This window comes from Sceloporus occidentalis, unplaced genomic scaffold, assembly GCF_023333645.1.
Source record: "Sceloporus occidentalis isolate IW3139 unplaced genomic scaffold, rSceOcc1.0.p SCAF_40, whole genome shotgun sequence".
Lineage (NCBI taxonomy): Eukaryota > Metazoa > Chordata > Lepidosauria > Squamata > Phrynosomatidae > Sceloporus > Sceloporus occidentalis.
In genome coordinates this window covers 2,061,607-2,084,762 of record NW_028317020.1, presented here as the reverse complement: position 1 = coordinate 2,084,762, position 23,156 = coordinate 2,061,607, and the positions used below count along the sequence as shown (strand labels likewise).

The 23,156-nt window shown below is 40.0% G+C and overlaps 1 protein-coding gene across 1 annotated transcript in view; it reads left to right on the top strand.

The window, feature by feature from the left end:
* LOC149290201 (uncharacterized) overlaps window positions 1-22,950 on the top strand; it is a 30,513-nt gene extending 7,563 nt beyond the window's left edge. Inside the window, exons 5-16 of the mRNA XM_089489438.1 lie at window positions 7,984-8,118; window positions 8,781-9,000; window positions 10,639-10,777; window positions 11,218-11,352; window positions 13,512-13,615; window positions 14,380-14,507; window positions 14,955-15,067; window positions 17,348-17,479; window positions 18,547-18,646; window positions 18,986-19,086; window positions 22,170-22,337; window positions 22,873-22,950. Of these exons, the coding sequence (XP_089345564.1) occupies window positions 7,984-8,118; window positions 8,781-9,000; window positions 10,639-10,777; window positions 11,218-11,352; window positions 13,512-13,615; window positions 14,380-14,507; window positions 14,955-15,067; window positions 17,348-17,479; window positions 18,547-18,646; window positions 18,986-19,086; window positions 22,170-22,337; window positions 22,873-22,950 (1,553 nt within the window). The remainder of the gene's footprint in view (window positions 1-7,983; window positions 8,119-8,780; window positions 9,001-10,638; window positions 10,778-11,217; window positions 11,353-13,511; window positions 13,616-14,379; window positions 14,508-14,954; window positions 15,068-17,347; window positions 17,480-18,546; window positions 18,647-18,985; window positions 19,087-22,169; window positions 22,338-22,872) is intronic.
* The last annotated feature ends 206 nt before the right edge of the window (window positions 22,951-23,156 follow it).

Genomic DNA, 23,156 nt, shown 5'->3' with positions numbered 1-23,156 from the left:
ATATATATATATATATATATATATATATATATACTTACATATATATAAGAATACTTTTCATTTTATGAACTAGTTAGAATCACAGAATCGATCATTAATTTTACAATTCTTTGGTATATAATACAATTAGGTAAAGTGCCAACACTGGCAAATAACCAGGAAAGATTAATAATTAATCAGTATTAGATCTCATTGCAGTAGTATCTGACTCAAGCACTCGCTGGCAACAATTGGATTTCCAGGATTTTTAATGGCGCTGGTGACACTGAAACATATTTCTACTTTAAAACCACATAAAACTAGCATATTTAAGCAAAAAAGGAGAAATCAAATCTCTAATCAATTTATAGGCTGTTACATAGCATTTTAACAAGATGTGTGCAATACTGTTTTTTGTTGTGACCCCAGGCACTGTTTGTTTTAAAAGAAGAATCATTCATTGATGTAAAACCTACAAATTGAATAACCAACTATTTATATTTTAAGTTTGTATTCCCACAGTTGTAAATTTTAGGCTTTACACTTTTTGATCGATGCTGTAGATTCTGTTGTTTTGTTTTTTTTGTGCAAATAAATGGATAATAACTGCAAATGAGAACGGTTTCGTCGCATTTCAGCTGAAAGCACAACTCAGAGATCAATGAAATAGCCACTGACGGGAGCTCTCCATGGTACTTGCCTGAAAGCCTTGTCTACTCTTGTCTTTGAAACTGTGATATGAAGATACAGCGAGGATTATAAATGAAGAGCAATTCTGGTGCAAAGTGGTCAAACAAGAGCAATTGCCATAGCAATGGAATGATCTAAAGGACAGCTTCACGTTTAACATTTTTGCACCATGATAAAACATAGCCCATAATGTGTTTCCATTCTTGCGGATATGATAAAAATCTGAATCTTGTATTGATTAATAAATAGTGTTCCTCTGATTTTGTAAAATGAAATGAAGTTTGCTGATCCGTAAGCTAAATCTCTATAAGAAAAGCACACATTGATAAAATAATTATCATGTTATCATTATGAAGTTTTAATTATTTTTATATTTATTAGTAGCGCAGTTTATATTAGTAATGTACACCCTGTAGGACTCATTTCCCATCTCCATTCCTATCTGCGCTGTTCTATTTTCTGTTTATATGGCCTAACTTATGTTTCCAATTATTTTGCTTGTTTTCTATGTAGTAATGAACACAATAGATGAAATATGTTGGAAAACTAATCAAGTAAACTTGCGGAAATGTAATTAACGTAACTTTCATTGCTATAGTTGATTGTTCCACAGAAAATTGTTGTATATTCTAACTCAGAAAAATATATGAAGGTTTTCAAGATCATGAAGCGATAGAAAGAATTATAAATCAGAGATAAAGTATTTATAAAGCATAAGCATTTTACACCCTAGACATTTGGCCATTTTTAAAGCCTTATTTTCCTTTTATTAATTAAAAAGCAAACCTAATTATTAGAATACTTTTCATCAGTGGTTCCCTTGTATTTGTTATGTCTGTGTGCATAGTTAATATTCTAGACTGGAATTGGAAGATTTGGAGATTTAGAAATAAAAGGTATACAGCTAATACATGTATTAAATAAATACTTATTGGAAAACTGTTTTTCAAAAATAGAAAAGACTCTGTGTAGGAACAGAAAAAATGTCAGTTGGTGCAGCCATTATCAAAGATTACACTCTACCCACAACCAATGTTTCCTCTAATTTTTAGCAGTTTGTGTGCAAATTAATTTTCTTGTTACAAAAGTAACGGTATATGTGCACTTTATTTGCAAGTATAGAGTAAATAAATAACACATGAAACATGGCATTGTAGGTATAGATCATCCAAAAATCACATGCAAACTCAGAATTAAGTGTGTAGATCAAATAAAAAATGCTTGGAAACCCTAAATTACAGGCATAGATCACAGATCGCACACCCCAAAGGCCAGATAGCCCCCACAGGCACCTAGATTGCACCCTAGATTGCACCCATAAGACTTGCCCCAACACCCAAATTGCAGCAGCACTTGTCCCATCACCTATATTGCACCCACAAGACTTTACCCAGCTCCTATATTGCACTCACAGGACTTTCCCCATCACCTAGATTGCACCCATAGAACTTGCACTAGCACCCAGATTGCACCCACAGGACTTGCCTCAACAACACAATTACACACACATAGACATAGGACTTCCCCAGACTGCATTCACGGGACTTACCAGCACCCAGATTGCACCCGCAGTGTTATCCTCTTAGGGTCTCAGGTCTTCTATCAATCTAGGTCAGGTGGACCCTTTATTCATTCTATAATCAAAATGGTAACAGTAATGGATAGACTGTCAGAATACACGCATATTCATACTCAACCTTACCAAATGTCTGCATGTAACTGCACCTACTTACAAACACTTTTAAAGCACAAGCACTTGCTCTCTCTCTTCCCTTTCTCATAATTTCTCCCTTATCTCAATACCTCTCCCTTTCTATCCATCTCTTCCTTTTCTGGTTACCACATTTTGTCTCCCCCTTCCAATTTATCTGTACCCCTTTCTTTGATCCTCTTTAATGTTATCTCTCTCTACATTCTCTTTATCACTCATTTCTAGATCTCCATTTCTCGTTTTAGATGCTTTCCTTTCTTTGTATCTCTTTGTTCTTTTTATCACTCGTTATCTCGTATCTTTCGTTATCTTTTATGTCCCCCCTTCACTTTGATCCTCACCTTCATCATTATCTCTCCAGTTTATTTTTATCTCATATGTTCCTTTGCTCTTTATCTCTCTCTTTATATCTTCCTTTTCTATGTATCTCTGACATTTCTCCTTATCTCCTTATGTCTATTTTCTGCTTATCTCCCCTTTCTCTTTTATCTCTCCTCTTCTCACCTCACCCTTTTCTCTCTCCTATACTTTTCTACACAATCTATCCTATACTATTCAGCTCCCACCTTTCATTATTGCTCCTGTTTTTGTCATCTCTTCAATTTCTCATCATATCTCCTACTATTTCACTTTATCTCTCCTCTTACTTCACTTTATCTCTCCTTTTACTTCACTTTATCTCTCCTCCTATTTCACTTTATTTCTGCCTTTCACTTTATCTCTCCCTTTTCTCCCTATATCCCCGTTTTATCTTTGAACTCTCCTCTTTGCTTTCATTCTCATTATCTCTCCCATTTATCTTTATCGTAGATCTCCCTTTTTTCCTTATCTCTTCTCCTCTTTCTCTTTATCTCCCCCTTTCTACCAAAACAAAGGGTCAGACCTCGCATTTCACTCCCTCTTTACTTTTATGCTGCCGGCAATTGATACTGAGTGCCGGATATGATGTCATATCCCAGCATTCAGCATCATTTGCCATCAGCGTCAGAAGTATATAGTATATAGTATATAACATAACAATAAGACTAAAAGAAAACAGGTGAGAAGGGCCTAGGCTCTGCTCAGACAAGCTTACAATATAGTTATGGACTGCTTACTTCAAAAGATCACTGTTGTGCCATAACATTTTCCTGATATTAATTTACCTATTCTGACATATTTTGAATCCACCCATTACATACTAGATTGAAGTCCATTTCAATATACAAGCTTCATTTTACAAAATGTTCTTTGTTCTTCTAAAAAGCCTAAAGGATAGCAGGGGGGAATTAATGTTGTAGTAGGATGATATTTGAACCCTGGAGGTAGAATAGTACCTACAGATAGTAGGAACTAAAACTAAGTAGTCAGGGCCGGCCCTACAATGGAGCCGAGTGGGGCAATTGCCCCAGGCGGCACTTTTGAAGGGGCGGCACTTTGCCGCCCCGCGCGGTTTTTTTTTTAAGCGGAGGAGAGGGGCGCCGAGTGGTTTTCGCTTACCCGTTCGGCGCCCCTCTCTCTCCTCTGTGTGCCCTCTAGCTCGGTCTCGGTGCCGGCTTGTAATGCTGAGCTCCGGAAGTGACGTCAATTTCCGGCGCTCAGCATTACAAGCCGGCACCGTGGCAGAGCAGGGAGACTCGCCGCTGGACTGTTTAACGGTAAGTACAAAGGGGGAGGGTAGATAATGGCGTTGGCGAAGTTTAAAATGCCGCCCCCCCCGGCGTCGGCTGGGGGGGGCGGCATTTTAAACTTCGCCCCAGGCAGCATTAAGTCTTGGGCCGGCCCTGTAAGTAGTACACTAAATGAAAGGAAGGGAAATTTTTTTTTTTTTTCTGTTTATTGCCCAGTTCTACCTTGATTGTAATTTACTTAAAATTTTCCAGCTTTTTTTTCCCTGGTAGCAAAATATGGTGAACAATTAAATAAATAAAATAAGGACCACTACATGTATCCGTTTGTCAAAATGAGTTATGTAAGCTTATTTAAAGGCTATAAATATACCTTTGTTATAAATCTGGGTTGCTTTCCTAAAGTGAAATATCACTTGCACACTAAGGTCTGATGCTTTTTGAGGAACAATCATGAATCAATATCTGGTTTAAAGCAAGACCAACTACAGCCCTTTCCAGGTTGTTTTGCCAACAAAAAACAAGACCAACATAACCTCTGACAACATATGATAGCTGCATTTACTTGGCAGCCCCAGAATCGTATTTATGGAGGGCAATCCTTAAAACCACCCTCTGTTAGATGTTACATAAACAGTAGGCACGGTGTTCTATGTAAAAACCATAGGTTCACTAACCTGTGTGCTGTCAGTACATTTCAATCATACTTACAAGTCTATTTGACATTGAACACATCTCACTGACTATAAACTTTTCTATATGGCTTTTTTTTCTACAAGTATTCCAATAACTAAGTCATTCAATTCATTCTTTAATACCATCATCATAACCTGACCCATTTCCATTAATCACATTAATTAAAAAGCAAAAAACTGCTGCAAAGTTTAATATTCATTTTCATGCAACCCACTTTATAGAATAGATTTTTTTTCCTCATGAGCCTCAAGGCTATGATAAATAATCCCAAAAGTATACTCCTTAAATGTGTGGGAGTGCAATGTTACCCCCGTCATCCTATATCATCAATCAGTCCTATTAATTACTACTTTGTTATTAATTATGTAAAGTGAGTTATTAATTATTTACACAGGGCTCAGAAACAAATGCAGCAAATTGTGAAAGCTTTTGCATAGAAAATGCTTATGTGTTCAGATTACTTTAAAGATATAATCCTCTAAAGAATTTAACACATTATTGGCCATTAACAAATTGTGTTTATATTGTTATTTTAAGTTACCTTATATAATTAACTAAAACAAGTTACATTGGTGTACGTATATATATATTATATATATATATATTTTAATATTATAAGTACATATATACAGTATATTTATATATTGGCAAGAAAAAGTAAATGTACCCTTCGATCTGATCTACATATAAGTCACAAGTATAGACAAATAAATGTGCTTAAGCTAATAACACACAAACAATATTAATCTCAAATTTTTTATTGAACACACCTATTAGACATTCACTGTGCTGGTGGAAAAAGTAAGCGAACCCTTGGATTTTTTGTTAACTGGTAGAACCTCCTTTGACAGCACTAAACTCAAGCAAGTACTACAAACTGCGGATGAGACCTGCAGAATGCTTAGGACCATTCTTCCTTACAGAACTGCTTAAGCTCAGCAATATTCCTAGGTTGTCCGGTATGAACTCGTCTTTTGAGGTCATTCCTAAGCATCTCTAATGAGTTAAAGTCTGGGCTCTGCCTGGGCCACTCCAAAAGGCTGATTTTTTTTTTTTTTTTAAACCATTCTATTGTAGGTTTACTTTGATGTTTAGGGTCCTTGTCCTGCTAAATTATACAACTTCTAGAGAGCTTCAGTCCAGTAGTGTTGTGGAGTGTCAAGGTGCTCTTTGGCAAACTTCAGGCGATGTTAAATTTGAGAGCAGTGGCTTCTTCCTGGTGTCCTGCCATTTACCCAATGCATGTTTTGCATTTGGTAGACTCATGAATAGAGATGCTAACCAGTTAACCTGTGATTCCTTCAAGTCTTTAGCTGTTACCGTAGGGTTGTTTTTTTACTTCATTGAGCATTCTGCATTGTGCATCTTGCCTGGGCATCCACTTCTATGGAGATTAACCACCGTACTAAATTGTCTCCTTTTATAAACTGTGGGCTGATGAATATGTAAACTCTTTGAAATTACGTTATAACCCTTTCCAGCTTTATGCAAATCAACAATTCTTGATTGTAGGTCTTCTGAGAATAGCAAACTCAAAATGTTTGAGTGTTTTTATGTCAAAGTAGCTCTAAAACACACTTCCAATCCTGTTTCATTGATTGGACTCCAGATTTGCTAACTACTGACTCCAATTATTGAGGGGATTAGCCTAGGGGATGTTTGAATGACGTATTCAATATGGACAAGAACAATACATTAATTCATGTATTAGTTAAAAGAGATTATGCTTCTTCATTATTGTAACTTGAAGATCATATCATATTTTAATAATTCCAAACAGTTCACTTACTTTTTCTTGCCAATATATATATATATATATATATATATATATATATATATGCGTATGTTTATGTAGAAGATTAAAATAGTCCTTTAAATCCAAAATTGACCCAAGTAGTTTAGAAATTCTACACAGGAACTACCTGAATATAAACTCATCATTAATCATTAGTCATGCTATTTACAATGAAAAAGGAAGGCTAACAATGCATTAAAGGCAAGCATCGTGTTGTGCTAAATATGGAACATTCCATTGGTAAACATACTGATTGCTCTAAATTTTACATTTTGCTGCGATTTGTTCATTATACTAACCTCTATTGATGGGACACTACTTCCTTTACAGTAGTATCACTATAAAATATACTGTTACAAGGATTTTACAGAAGCATGACGGTTGTCACTGGAAAAGTATGCTGTAATCGGAGTGGTAAACACATACTGTAGGTAGACTACAATACTGGATCTAGACTACATGTGTAAATTATAAATGTATGTAATACTTTTACTGTACATTGTGCTTTTTATATGGAGGATATTAGCTCTTACTAGACTAGCTGGAAGTGGCGGAACTACCGGGGTCGCAGGGGTCGCGACTGCGACCGGGCCCTGGAGTTCTGCCAGTCAGGGGGGCCCAAGGGGTGCCGAGCGGTTGCTGAAAACGACCGCTCGGCAACTCTTTGGCCCCCCTGACTGACAGGAATCCAGGACTCCTCTGCTCCCCGCCGCTACTGCTGCCGCCGCCGCCTGCCGCCTGCCTCAGCGCTGCCCAGAGTGCAGTGTTGGGAGCGTGAGGCGTTTGTCTCGGGTGCTGGTGCTTCACACTGAGCGCCGGCATATGACGTCATATGCCGGCGCTCAGCAGTGAAGCGCCGGCACCCGAGACAAACGCCTCACGCTCCCAACACAGGAGTTGACAGTAAGTGACCTACAAAGGGGGGTAGGGAGGGAGTGGGTGGATCGTGAGAAGGGGGGGTAGGGAGGGAGAGGGTAGATCGTGAGAAGGGGGGTAGGGAGGGAGAGGGTAGATCGTGAGAAGGGGGGGTAGGGAGGGAGAGGGTAGATCGTGAGAAGGGGGGGTAGGGAGGGAGAGGGTAGATCGTGAGAAGGGGGGTAGGGAGGGAGAGGGTAGATCGTGAGAAGGGAGGGTAGGGAGGGAGAGGGTAGATCGTGAGAAGGGGGGGTAGGGAGGGAGAGGGTAGATTGTGAGAAGGGGGGGTAGGGAGGGAGAGGGTAGATCGTGAGAAGGGGGGGGTTAGGGAGGGAGAGGGGAGATCGTGAGAAGGGGGGTAGGGAGGGAGAGGGGAGATTGTAAGAAGGGGGGTAGGGAGGGAGAGGGGAGATCGTGAGAAGAGGGGGTAGGGAGGGAGAGGGTAGAAAGGAATAGATGGGTTGCGGGTGGGGGGGCCTTAACAGATTCTCGCACCGGGGCCCTGAGGTTTCTAGTTACGCCCCTGCTAGCTGGTAATATTTGCAAGACAATGTGAATTTATACATTTTCGCCTTTCCATCCTAATGTAGGAGCATTCCTGATTCCATACACGATTATGGCAATTTTTGGAGGGGTTCCTCTATTCTACATGGAGTTAGCCCTGGGACAATTTCACCGAACAGGCGCAATATCCATATGGAAACGAATCTGCCCAATCTTTAAAGGTAAACATACAGTCAATAGATTATTGCCAAAAGAGAATATGGGTTAGGCTATCTTTTAAAATCAAGTTTAAAGCTGTATTGTGGCCAAGGCAATGTCACTTGTACTCACACAAATCAATATATATATGCATCATACTTATTCGTGTTGGCACAATGTGAAGTCCTGGTCACAATTTAGCTTTGCATAGATAGACATGATGCATATGTTTTCACAAACTAATAGCAAAATAATTAATTTTTATTTACTTATTTATACATTTTGGTTCCTGAGATGTGTGGGAGCTTAGAAGTGTTGTCTTTGTATAAGTTCCCCAATTTATAAGATCTCACTGCAAAGCTCAGCCTAGGATGCTAATTAGGCCTGCAGTGTTATCTATATTGATATATACTGCATATCAATGTGTAATATTCACATAGTAGGATGCAGAGCCACATATGCTTTTAAGACCCCAGTGGTCCCCTGTTCAACCATTAACTCCAATTTAATAGCTTACAAAATATTTAAATAGACGTTGATTGGCATCCCTCACTTCTTTAGGGCCAGACAAATCTTATTGAAGGTCCATTAGATAACTGTAACATAAAATACATTTTTGTTAATGCCCCAAATCATATAAAGTGCAAGAGTTTGGACTAATTTTTTGTTTCCTTCTTACTTTTAGGAATTGGTTTTGCTATATGCATTATTGGCCTGTATGTTTCTTTCTACTACAATACCATCATAGCTTGGGCATTGTTTTATTTCTACTCCTCCTTTTCTGCCACTCTGCCGTGGACAAGTTGTGACAACCCCTGGAATACACCCAACTGCACCAGTTACTTTGGAAAGATTAATATAACCTGGACCAATTTCTCCAAATCCCCAGCTGAAGAGTTTTACACGTAAGTGCATGTAAGTGGATATAAGTGAACAAGTTAGTGATATTTGAATATACAGTGTGTACTGTAATGATTACACTGGTACAACATGTGACCTGCTACTATATTATAATACATTTTGTAGATTTTTTTTCCGGAAGTTCGTTATATCTGGTTTTTACATTTTACATATATACCGTATTGGCTCGGATATAGGCCGCACTTTTTTCCCCCACTTTAAGTCTTTAAAGTGGGGGTGCGGCCTATATTCGGGGTCTAGCGCCCGACGCCCGGGACATGCAGTCCCGGGCGCCGGGCAGGCAGCGGGGTTAGGATACAGATCCCCCGCAGCGGTGCAGGGGACCTGCATCCTACTCCCCGATACGCTCAGACAGCCTCCCCTGCCAGCACTTCCCACGGGGGGGGTGCCGGCACGGGAGGTTGTCTAAGCGCATCGTGCGGTTGTCTAACCGCACGATGCGTTTTACCTCTGGCCCCCCGCCTGACTTACCGGAGCAGACTCCCGGGTGTCTTGCGGGGCCGGCGGGGGACATCTACGCAATACATCCGGCACCGGGAGTTGTATACGCGTATTGCGTAGATGTCCCCCGCCGGCCTCGCAAGACACCCGGGAGTCAGCTCCGGTAAGTCGGGGGGCAGAGGAGGACAGTGGCAGCATATCTCGGGGAGGGAGGAGGACAGTGGCAGCATATCTTGGGGAGGGAGGAGGACAGTGGCAGCATATCTCGGGGGGGGGACAGTGGCAGCATATCTCGGGGGGGGGACGGACAGTGGTAGCATATCTCGGGGAGGGAGGACAGTGACAGCATATCTCGGGGGGGGGGCAGAGTGGCAGCATGTTTTTTGGTGCTTTTTTAAAGAAAAAAACTTTTTCTTTAAAAAAGCACCAAACTTTTAGGGTGCGGCCTATATACGGGGGCGGCCTATATCCGAGCCAATACGGTATATATTTGTATGTGTATATGTACATATATATATATATATATATATATATATATATATATATATATATATATAAGTATGTGTAAGGTAATGTAGCTAGCTGGGGTCTCCGGAGAGGAACAAAGTGACCAAATCCGAATCACAATATAGAAGGCGAAATCGAGCCGGGTAAAAACCAGATCCAAAATCATCCTGCCAAATTAGAGAAGCAGGAGACAAGGTCAATAAACAATCCAGGTAAAGGAACAATAGCAAAAGGTCACTGGAACAACACATGAATGTTACACCAACAAAGGCTGAAAGTGAAGTCCTGGTGTTAATATAGGCAGCCCAGCAGGAGAAGGAGACTATCCAAGGTAATAAAAGTTCAGCCAGGGTCATATGACATCACACACGCAAGGTGATGTGTGTACATGTGATCATGCATTGCTGAGTAGAGAGAGAATGGAGGGAATGTTGTGGGACATCCCTGCGACCACGGAGGTAAGTCCTTACAGTATGTTAATACAATCCCAGCTGTTTGGCAGCATATAGCACCTAAAGTAATGACTGGATTCACTGTTGAACCAAGCCACAAAGAGGAAACGGCACTGGATGTGCAGTGGATGAAGTCCACATGGTTTTTAACATCTATGTATAACCAAGTCCTGGATTTCTTGCTTTGTTTAAGTAGATTACTTTGTTTCTATTTTGTTGCAGAAGGAAAGTGTTGGGCATTAATGAGGCAGATGGACTAGATGATGTTGGAGGCTTACGCTGGGAGTTACTTCTCTGTCTGTTCATCATCTTTACTATAGTATACTTTAGTTTGTGGAAAGGAGTTAAAACATCTGGAAAGGTAAAAAACCTTGATTTTGAGATCAAAATGTAAAATGATTCTTAACATATAAAGTTATTTTCTTTGCTATATGTCTTCTTAATTATCTCATAAAAATGGCAAAATACATCCTTTCGCATATATTTCTTAAATTATTTCTTAAATTATATTATGAAAACAAATAGCAAATAGAAACTGACTAAGATGCCTGTCTTGTAATGTTTTTTTTTTTCAACCTTTCCTCAAGCAAGCATCCCTGAGAAGTTCATATTCCAAATACGTCTAAAGCCAACCTAAGTTCCCAAACAACAATCCCTAATCACCCAACTATCAACTAGTAAATTTGAAAATAAAATGTACTACAGTACCCTCTGGACCCAAAAACTGCAAAATGGTGTATAGCAGTGGCCTTTGGAGGTCGAGTGGCTTCTTGTCAACCACCAATATGTTTTGTCTCCCAGGTGGTATGGGTGACAGCAACCCTTCCCTATGTGGTCCTACTCATATTACTGATAAGAGGTGTCACCCTGCCTGGAGCATGGAGAGGGATTCTATTCTATCTGAGACCCAACTGGGAGAAGCTGACAGACACTGCGGTAAGTGACCCTATGGGTTCAGTAGGAACTATAACATAGATCCATTGCTACTCACTTCTGAGCTGTACAATCAAGTATTCACTACGGGTGCCAGTACTCAGAGTCTTCAGTACACACCAAGCTGTGTATTAAGCCACATAAAATTTGCTTCAGTTTTCTATTTAAGAAATAGCACCTGCCACTCAGAGTGCAAGGATACAGAATCAGATAACTCTTTAAGAGGTTTCTGATTGAAAAGGCCATGAGCCACACTTAATGGTACATTAATGTAAGGCAATTATCATAGGTTGCTTGGAAAATAATCTAAGCCTAGTTCAAAAGACACATTCAAGCTACAGGAGAAGCCTGGCACATTTGTTCAAAAGTCTATTCTATTCTGTTTAATTATACCATGCAGTGAATATACAGCATCCTTGTCCCTTTGTTGGTTTATATCAAGCCTCAACATCCACATAAGAGCTAATGCATGACCAATTCACAATCCTGAGAAAAACTCCATGGGATTTTTTAATGCACCATTTATAAAACATTTAGTGAAATGCTCAAGTATATATTCCCCACATATTGACTAGCAATTTCACGCAACCTCTGGGTTTTTCTAAAATTAAGTTTCATTTACATAGTTTGCTCAGGATCTAAACTTAGGCAGAACTCATGATAACCAAGTGAGTGGTGATTACCTTTAATGTTCGGCTACACACCGAAACTCACTATTGAAAGGTTACAGGTGTCCTGATATATTATTGTTATGTCCACTATTTTTTTAAATGAACTATTAAATGTGACAAAAGATCAGCCTAATATATATATATATATATATATATATATATATATATGTTTATGTATCTCACTGGTTAAGCAGATAATACGTAGTAATACATGAATAAAGTATCTTTGTTTCTATAAACTAGTCGTCTTTTAACAAAAAGGGGTTATATCGATCTCATTTAAGATCATTAACTCCTTAGCTACTAGGCTGTGGTCTAGTGATGTATTGTATGAAAACACATAATACATATGAAGAAGCTCTGATTAATTCATATTGAGACACATCTGTTGTGGCTCTCTTTCTACCCCCCCCCCCACATCTGTACTGGCAGCTGGTTTAAACATCACAGACACACTCCCATTAGAGAAGAAGAGCACATTAGAGATCTGACGGGCAGTGATTGCACTGTTATCTCCATGCAGAAAAAAGACACTGGTAGAACAAGCCTTTGGAAATGTAAATGTTTCATTCAAATACCCATCTCATTTTCTCCACGACCGTATTAATGCTGGCCCCTCTGTTTTCCAAAGCATTGTTTACAATAGACTTCCTGCCTGTAATTACTTTGCAATTTAAAATTTAATCAGACATATACTTTCAAATTGAAATGTTAAGTAACATCGTGCATGATGGGTGACCGTGAGGGTAAAACTGTTCTAAACTACAAGTGCATTGCTTACTTTATGTATGGTGTATTTATTAATATTTCTATATGGTGTTGCTTCTTTTTTTTGTTCAAAACATAATGCACTATTAATTATTTAATAAATATGTAAAACACAAAATCATACTTTAAGTTTTAGTGGGGTTATGTATAAAGGTGTTGCAAAATAACTGACAAAATAACCTGCTGCATCTTAAGTGGTGGTGTGGCATGAGTATGCATAGGACAGTATATATGGTTCTGAATGCCATAAGTCATGCCATGTCACAGGATTTTATGCTTGTGCCTTTCATGCCCTTACTCTCTTTGTCTAAAATCTCCTTCTGCCCATTCTTGCCCCATGTTTTTTACTTTCTTTTAGCTATTGTGTACCTCCCTAGTGTGGGTAAAGCACAGTATTTCTCCTATATGGCCCAATAGGCTGTTAGGCTGGTCAATGCGTGTGCTTTTGTAACACAAACCTTACTACAGCTCCCGTGTAATGACCCACTGAAGTTGAGTATTCTACTTCAACAGATCACAGAGTGGTTGCAAATGGAATGTAGGTTGACAATCCTGCCCCCAGCCCCTTTCCTTAACTGCCCTCCCAGCCCTGATTTGGGCAACTGAAATGCTTGGTGATATGGCTATTGTCTGCTTCCCCTACTTGTAAGCCATTTTCATGACATTTAAACACTTTATTTTTATATATTTCAAGTACCGCCTTTTACATCTGTCTCCATTCAGGTGTGGGTGGATGCTGCAGCTCAGATATTTTTCTCTCTTGGACCAGGATTCGGAGTTCTCTTAGCCCTGGCAAGTTACAACCCTTTCGACAATAACTGTTACAGGTATGATTACCACGTGTGTAGTATCTAAAGTAGAAATGCAAATAGGTGCCCACATACCTACTAATATACAGACAGCAATGATGGTGTTTCAATGTATTTGTGCCCCAAGAACATGATTTCATTCTGTTTTTAACATTTTATGGAGTGAAACTGGACAAATGTAAAGACAAATAAATATCCCTACTCTGTACTGTGTTTGTATCATAGTCAGATACAAATTACCTCTAGTACAATGTGCTCTGATTGATTAATAAAATACAATAGAAAGTTATCATTTATAAATACATTTTAATGACTGGAATAAAATGTTTTAATACAACATAAAATACAAAAACAATTCTATGCTTCTACCTAAAATTAGAGGGACATGAAATCTGAAACATCAGCATTTTTCATTGGTGAAAAGAAGGTAGAGTAGGATCTCACACATTGTTATCAATAGGCACCAAAAGTTCAACCAGTGATGGATGATCTGTGCCACCACAGGCTAGACCATCAAGAGTTTTGGAGTCTTCTAGCCCATTTTCACTATTCTCTACTCCAATTTTTTTTAAAGGGATCGTTATAGTAGTCAAATTGTTATATGTATGGTTTGTTGGAGTTGTGCAGTGGTTAGGCCACTGTTAATCTTCACACATTTTAGTCTAATGACAGCTGTGAAAGTTTAGAAGAGGATTTGATCACATTTTGTTATGCAACATGAGTGAGATGCTGTTAATGTTCCTGTGTGCATATCCAAATTGTGCTCATCTTGTACCTTTCAGAGATGCAATTATCACCAGTGTGGTGAACTGTCTGACCAGCTTCCTGTCTGGTTTTGTGATTTTCACAGTACTGGGTTACATGGCTGAGATGCGTGATGTGGAAGTTGAAGATGTTGCAAAGGATAAAGGTAAATGTCTTTTTTTGCATTCTGGTTTCTGTCAGTGAAGAGGGAGACTAAAGAGGGATACTTTGGGAGGTATGCACTAGGTGCTCTTTTTGCATGTGGCTGTCTTCAGCTTGGAACTTATCTAAGTCCTAGAAACGTCCACAGATGTTCAGTAGCCCTTCCCTTTTACATCTAAATTGTTGGACTTGATCAATTAACCATTGGTTTGGTGACTGTTATAATTTACTGGCAACTTTCAAGGTAAACACCCTGTTTAAAAAAAAAACATAAAATGAAATGCTTTATTTCTTTTAAATGACCCAAGTATAACATTATAGTAACAGTTTTCTTTTTTTATTTAGTTATTGAAATATACTTGTGCTTAACAAGGCTAATGAACCGATTTTTATGTTATTACAGAAAGTCATTGCTCGTGTCCATAACTGTTTGATTTCCATGTTTGTATAGGTCCCAGCCTCCTCTTCATAACATACCCAGAAGCCATTGCTAACATGGTGGGCTCTACATTTTTTGCCATTATATTTTTCCTAATGATGATAACCCTCGGTCTGGATAGTACAGTAAGTAAACACATGTTAATAAATAATACTTTTCCTAAAACAAAGAATAGGGATGAACAACCAATGCCAATTGCAATTTGGTAAGGTTTACCTGTAGCCTTCCCACCCTTACCTCTGTGGTAACCATATTTATCCATACTTTGCAAATACACAACCAAACAAAAGAAATTCAGATTAAATAAAAGCAATACTAGTTTTTATTGCCTTAATTTAATCTCATTACTCTTTTTATTTCTATTCATGTTTGGGGTGTTTTCCCATTTTGCAATTTTTTTTTTGTTTATCAATACACAAACTTCCACATGTGATAGTGTTGTGATATAAATATGCCAAATATAAAGATTTAGTAATTTCTGATTTTTAGCTAATGAACTAGGTATCTAACATTCCAGGTACCTCCACAATGTACCATGTTTTTATTTAGAACACAGTGCAGCTCAGCTTTGCATTATATTTGGATGTTGAATCCCTACATATCTGAGCCATCCTCAACTGTGATATATATGGTGGTGTATTTTGGTTAGGGCTTTCCTATGCCTAAGAGAGGGCATTGCCCCAGCTGCTCCTTACCTCTGCACCACAATCCTCTCTGTTGCCTATCTGTTATAGATGTGCGCCACTGATATATATATATAGCATGCTATAGAGCAGACCTGGGCAAAGCACGGCCCGCGGGCCACATCCGGCCCGCTGAATAGCTCGGACCGGCCCGCAAAGAGTGTCCTGGTGACTCACCAATGAGTCCGGTGTCCCCCCCCGCCCCGGTCACTTACCTTAAACTCCTGTGTTGGAAGCGTTTGTCTCGGGTGCCGGCGCTTTACGCTGGGCGCCGGCATATGACGTCAGACGCCGGCGATCAGCAGTGAAGCGCCGGCACCCGAGACAAACGCCTCACGCTTCCAACACAGGAGTTTAAGGTAAGTGACCGGGGCGGGGGGGGAGATCCTGAGAAGGGGGGGTTAGGGAGTTAGAGGGGAGATACTGAGAAGGGGGGGTTAGGGAGTTAGAGGGGAGATACTGAGAAGGGGGGTTAGGGAGGGAGGTCTTACTGTGTGTGTGTGTCTTACTGTGTTTGTGTGTGTGTGTCTTACTGTGTGTGTGTGTATCTTACTGTGTCTGTGTGTGTCTCACTGTGTCTGTGTGTGTCTTACTGTGTCTGTGTGTGTCTCACTGTGTCTGTGTGTGTCTCACTGTGTCTGTGTGTGTCTTACTGTGTCTGTGTGTGTCTCACTGTGTCTGTGTGTGTCTCACTGTGTCTGTGTGTGTCTTACTGTGTCTGTGTGTGTCTCACTGTGTCTGTGTGTGTCTTACTGTGTCTGTGTGTGTCTTACTGTGTCTGTGTGTGTCTCACTGTGTCTGTGTGTGTCTTACTGTGTCTGTGTGTGTCTCACTGTGTCTGTGTGTATCTTACTGTGTCTGTGTGTATCTTACTGTGTCTGTGTGTGTCTCACTGTGTCTGTGTGTCTCACTGTGTCTGTGTGTGTCTCACTGTGTCTGTGTGTGTCTTACTGTGTCTGTGTGTGTCTCACTGTGTCTGTGTGTGTCTTACTGTGTCTGTGTGTGTCTTACTGCGTGTGTCTTACTGTGTTCATAGCTTATTCAGTTATTGTAATAAATATTTTAGCCCATTTTTTAGCTCAAAATATTTTTTCCTTTTTTTTCTCCTCTAAAATCTAGGTGCGTCTTATCAGCAGGTGCGTCTTATAGAGCGAAAAATACGGTATGCACTCCGAAGCCTTGTTCATTTTGTTCACTTCTGTGCTGTGCTAATAGTTATTCAGGCCTTACTTATTCAAGCACCTCTACCAATGACGTAGGCTTGAATAACTTTATTAAACAGCACATAAGTTAACAAAATGGACAAGGCTTCGGAGTTTGTAGTTTGTAGAGGTCTGGCCCTCTAAAACCATTCCAATTTCTCATGTGGCCCCATGGGAAAATTAATTGCCCACCCCTGCTATAGAGGCTGATCTTTCCAACCTTCAATAGCAACAAATTAACAGATATAGGAAAGGCTGAATTTGATGGACGCATGTCTTTTTTCAGCCTATGTAACTATGTAACCATGTAACTATGTAACCTTCACATTAAGTGATGCACCAGGGAGCCTGATCACATCAATAGGACAATCTGACTTCAATTATGTGATGGAGGGGCTCGGGATCCCCAGCCCTTGCGCTTTAGGTCTAGCCAGTCTAGGCCAGAATACACCACTGAATATATAGTAACAAATGAAGAACAATCATCTGAGAACCTTTTACGTTGCATTTGCCCTGTTAGTTTGGAGGACTTGAAGCTGTAATCACAGCAGTTATGGATGAATACCCACATATTCTATCTAAGAGGAGAGAACTATTTGTCCTTGGCTTGGTCACCATCTGCTTCACTGGCTCCCTCAGCACATTGACCCAGGTAACGATACATATTAATTTGCTATTGTAACAACACAAGGAACCCCTGCACAGTAGGGTGAAAATAATTTTATTTATACATAGCACTGCTTACTCAATTGGAAATTATAAAACAAAACATTTTACCTTAATAAGTAAGAATGATTACTTTTAAATAATTAATTGCAATAAAATATAAATTTAATGATACCATGGTGAATCCATATTTAAGTTTATTTATATATTTGAGTGAGATTGGCAGAATTAATGTTGGATTTCCCTCCACTGATTTCAATATTTTCCCATTATGACGTGATTTTATAGATGTTAAAAGAGCAGTCTAGTCCTTTAAATTGTAGTTTCATTTTTAATGCATGTTAGCTCACATTTTGCACGGTCTCAAATGTTTTACGGCATGCAGATCAGAGCGTCTGTTCTTTAGTTATATGGGTTAGATATTTAGAAGTCCTCTCTCGCCTGCCTCATCTGAAACCAGAAGTATGTAAACTTCTTGCACATGCATGGCATTGCCATTGAAGTCACTGAAGCGGCAGCCAGCAAAATATCAATGTTAAGGTAGCAGACATGCGATTTCAATGGGAGTTCAGCTTCCAATTGGTAGAAGGAGAGTTCTACTAAGCATGTGCAGGAAGCATATTGCAGTATGCTTCCTGAGAGAGAGACTCATTTTGTAAGTCCAGTAACTAAAGAAGGCCTTCACTGGTTTACCTGCGGTGAAATGCACTAAAGTCCATCCATGAAAATAGGCATGGAGTGCTTAAATAGGGGTATCAAAATATCTCACCAAGCCTGTGATACCAGGACACATATAAACTATTGTTAAACATAGTAATCAGCAGGTGCTGTCCACTCACCTTTGCTGCTGCTCGTGGGGCAGGTCATAGTGCAGTTGCTGGAACCCTAGACTATATACCTGACCAGGATGTGCTTCTCCCCTGCTAGGGTCTGTGTCCAACAAATATTTTTCTTGTAACTTAGCTCATTTCAAAAATGGCATTGCATGGCACTACGGACATATTTCCTGTGTAAACTGACCCGTGATTCTTTTACCAATATAATTTGCATCAGGGTGGCGCATACGTTGTAAAACTGCTGGAGGAGTTTGGAGCTGGCTGTTCTATCATTGCAGTTGTGTTTTTAGAAGCTATTGCTGTATCGTGGTTTTATGGTAAGATAAGTGATTATTATATTAAATAATTGGTCTATTAACTTAATAGCTGTTACACTTAACTGCCATTTTTTGGTGTATCATATTGTCTTATAAAATGGTTTTGGTACCCATGCGTAATGTAAACTGTAAAAAGTACTATTCTATTCTATTAGAGTGAAATAAGTAAAAACCTACATACACATATGTAACAGGGGCATAGCAGCATCTGTGCAGCATATTCAGCTAAACACAGCTTACATCAAGCTCTGCTACTGGATTGATTCTGTTAAATGCAATAGGTTACCATTCCAATGAAAACCCATGCATTCTGTAGACTGAATGTTTTCTCTTCCGCAGGAATACAGAGGTTCTGTAATGATGTGAAGTCTATGTTAGGCTTTTCTCCTGGTATATATTGGAGGATCTGCTGGGTAGCAATAAGCCCGGCATTTTTAGCAGTAAGTATAATATGATGCTATTTGTGTATTCCTGTTTTTTTAATATATATAATTTAATATACAGTGCTTTCTTTTGTAAGGCTAGTTTTCCACTTGGGTTTTTGTCCTGCGTTTTTTTTCTTGATGAAAAACGCCAAGAAAACTGCCACTGCATTTTCCTGCGTTTTGGCGTTTTTTTCTGGAGTTTTTTCTGGCGTTTTAGCCTTTCTGTGGAAATTGCTTTTTTTGACCTTAGGCAGTTTTTCCAGCCTTTACAAGTTAGAAGTTTCACCCAGCTAAAAAAGGGATTAGGATATATGGCAAGTATCTGCCCCCTGATGTCATTTACTTGGTAGAGTTCTACTTAAACGCCCCGGCGGACCCTTTTGTCACTTTTCTGTGGTTTGTAAGGCATGCTTTATTCCGAATGTCTGCTCCTCTAGGAAGATTGGCCCCAAATGATGGTGCAAATTGTTTGCTGTTGCTTTTGGCACGCAGGATCCAGTTGATGCGTCGCGTATGTTTGTTTGTAATGGCATGTTTGTTCCAAATGGTGTAGAATTCAATATGAACTTTGTTTTGTGTGAAACTGTTTGTTTCCAGCCTATTTCTCGTAGGACACACAGATACTGGGTCCATCCTCTGCATTGTAACTGTGGAAAAAACGCCATAAAAAACGCCAAGGCAATAAACCCACATGGCTTTTTCATGGCGTTTTTTCTCTCCCATAGACTTCTATTGGAGAAAAACGCCATGATTTCCTTGCAAAAAACGCCAGAGTGTCAACATGCTGCGATTTTGAAAAACTGCCACAGAGCCCAAAAAAGCAGAAAAACGCCAAAGAGGACTGAAAAAACACCAAACAAAAAAACGCCAAGTGGATATGGCATTCTGCGATTTCCTATTGAAGAACAGCTAACATCTGGCTGCAGCGTTTTTTCACTAAAAAAACGCCAGGTGGCGCTATTGGCGTTTTTATGGGCGTTTTTAGCAAAAAAACACCAAGTGGAATCCTAGCCTAATGCTGACATCTCAGCTCATATATTTCCTGCCATTTCTCTAGAACAGACCTGGGCAAAGCACGGCCCGCGGGCCACATCCGGCCCGCTGAATAGCTCGGACCGGCCCGCAAAGAGTGTCCTGGTGACTCACCAATGAGTCCGGTGTCCCCCCCCGCCCCGGTCACTTACCTTAAACTCCTGTGTTGGAAGCGTTTGTCTCGGGCGCCGGCATATGACGTCAGACGCCGGCGATCAGCAGTGAAGCGCCGGCACCCGAGACAAACGCCTCACGCTTCCAACACAGGAGTTTAAGGTAAGTGACCGGGGCGGGGGGGGAGATCCTGAGAAGGGGGGGTTAGGGAGTTAGAGGGGAGATACTGAGAAGGGGGGGTTAGGGAGTTAGAGGGGAGATACTGAGAAGGGGGGTTAGGGAGGGAGGTCTTACTGTGTGTGTGTGTCTTACTGTGTTTGTGTGTGTGTGTCTTACTGTGTGTGTGTGTATCTTACTGTGTCTGTGTGTGTCTCACTGTGTCTGTGTGTGTCTTACTGTGTCTGTGTGTGTCTCACTGTGTCTGTGTGTGTCTCACTGTGTCTGTGTGTGTCTTACTGTGTCTGTGTGTGTCTCACTGTGTCTGTGTGTGTCTCACTGTGTCTGTGTGTGTCTTACTGTGTCTGTGTGTGTCTCACTGTGTCTGTGTGTGTCTTACTGTGTCTGTGTGTGTCTTACTGTGTCTGTGTGTGTCTCACTGTGTCTGTGTGTGTCTTACTGTGTCTGTGTGTGTCTCACTGTGTCTGTGTGTATGTTACTGTGTCTGTGTGTATCTTACTGTGTCTGTGTGTGTCTCACTGTGTCTGTGTGTGTCTCACTGTGTCTGTGTGTGTCTCACTGTGTCTGTGTGTGTCTTACTGTGTCTGTGTGTGTCTCACTGTGTCTGTGTGTGTCTTACTGTGTCTGTGTGTGTCTTACTGCGTGTGTCTTACTGTGTTCATAGCTTATTCAGTTATTGTAATAAATATTTTAGCCCATTTTTTAGCTCAAAATATTTTTTCCTTTTTTTTCTCCTCTAAAATCTAGGTGCGTCTTATCAGCAGGTGCGTCTTATAGAGCGAAAAATACGGTATGCACTCCGAAGCCTTGTTCATTTTGTTCACTTCTGTGCTGTGCTAATAGTTATTCAGGCCTTACTTATTCAAGCACCTCTACCAATGACGTAGGCTTGAATAACTTTATTAAACAGCACATAAGTTAACAAAATGGACAAGGCTTCGGAGTTTGTAGTTTGTAGAGGTCTGGCCCTCTAAAACCATTCCAATTTCTCATGTGGCCCCATGGGAAAATTAATTGCCCACCCCTGCTCTAGAAGGTTGAAATGCATTTTTAACATTTGTAGCTTAATCTTGCTTGGGCTTAAGCCTATCTCGTAAAATCGGTCTTTGTGCTTAAAGAGAGGAGTACAAGCTAGAGTTGAGATCTCTTACACTTCTTTTTAAGAAGTATGCTGACACTTGACCCTATTCTCCTGGCATCCACCATTCTCCTGGCGTTTTTGCTAAGTGGAAAGTTCAGTTGCTTAGTAAGGTGCATAATGACCTTTGGCTTTTGTGCAGCTCTTCAGCCATGGAAACGCTTGTGCTGCTGTTGGCGGCCCCACTATGAGTGTTTGTGGTCTACTGATTCATGGCTGAGTTGTTGTTACAATTTCACAGTAATAACACTTACAGTGGACAGGGGTAGATATAGCAGGGCAGGAATTTCACAAACTGACTCATGGTAAAGGTGGCATCCTATGACAGTGCCATGTGTAAGGTCACTGAGGTCTTCAGTATGACCCTTTTTACTGTTAATGTTTGTCTATAGAGATAGCTGCCTATGTGCTTAATTTCATACACGTTAGCAAGGGGTGTGACTGAATCACCTCAAATCCATAATTTGGGGCGTGTCCACATATTTTTGGTCATATAATGCAGATACATCCTTACACAATACCCAATAGCGACCTTAACGTCTACACATTTCGAGGTGGTGGGGCCACTTAAAATACACAAAATAGATAAATTATTTTGTCCACAATCAGAATTGCTTTACCTGTGTTGTCTCCTCAGTTTATCATAGTCAGCTCTCTTCTGGATCAGCCACCTCTGATGCTGTTTGACTACCATTATTCTGAATGGACCATATCAGTTGGGTACCTTATTGGAGCATCATCCTTTATCTGGATTCCAGTCTATATGGTATACAAGCTAGTATGGACCCCAGGATCTCTTAAACAGGTGGGACTTTTTATTAAATCACACAACTCATCCTTAAAAGGTGATGTTAAAAAAAAACATGAACTGAACTTTCTAGCATTCTACTCAGATAAACTGTAGCAGATCTATCATTTTATCTTTTCTTCTGAAATATTTAACAACATGAAACAACACCAAAGCTATCTGTGCCTACAACTTTATAACAAACTTTATAACCCTATCTATCCTTAAAATAACAATATATCATTTGTGTGGGTACAATAAACATGGAAAAAGCAAAAATGGCAAAAAAGCTCTGGTCATTTAGGGGGGTAAAAGCACCGGTTACAAAGAGATTAAAGAGGTATAAATATTCATAGAGATTGGGTTTTAATATACATGTTGCAGTTACATATTAACTGAGTGAAGGAAGATCCTGCTCATATGCGGTTAGACATTTTCTCCCACTACACTAATAAAAAGTATTAGCATGGGCATACTCTGTATCTGTAGATTGTCTGTACTGGACAGTTGGATTTGACATTGCTAACACGTCAAGTTACATATCTCTTTTCAGAGATTGGCTGTCTGCATTCGACCAGAGAAGTCAGTGAGGGACCAGTCTGATTCTGTGTGCATGGCACCCGGCCCATAGTCAATTCAAGAGGTAATGGGCTCCAGACCAACCCGAGTGAACGGGAATTGGATAGTGGTGCTTTATAATGGACTCCTCTGCAAACAGTGGGTTCTAAAAGTGTGGTCCCACTTCAAATCAGCCAGAACATCAATCCAATAAGCCACGTAATATTCTGTTTATAATTTAAATGGGTGAGATGAACCCAAGTAAAATTGTAACAAACA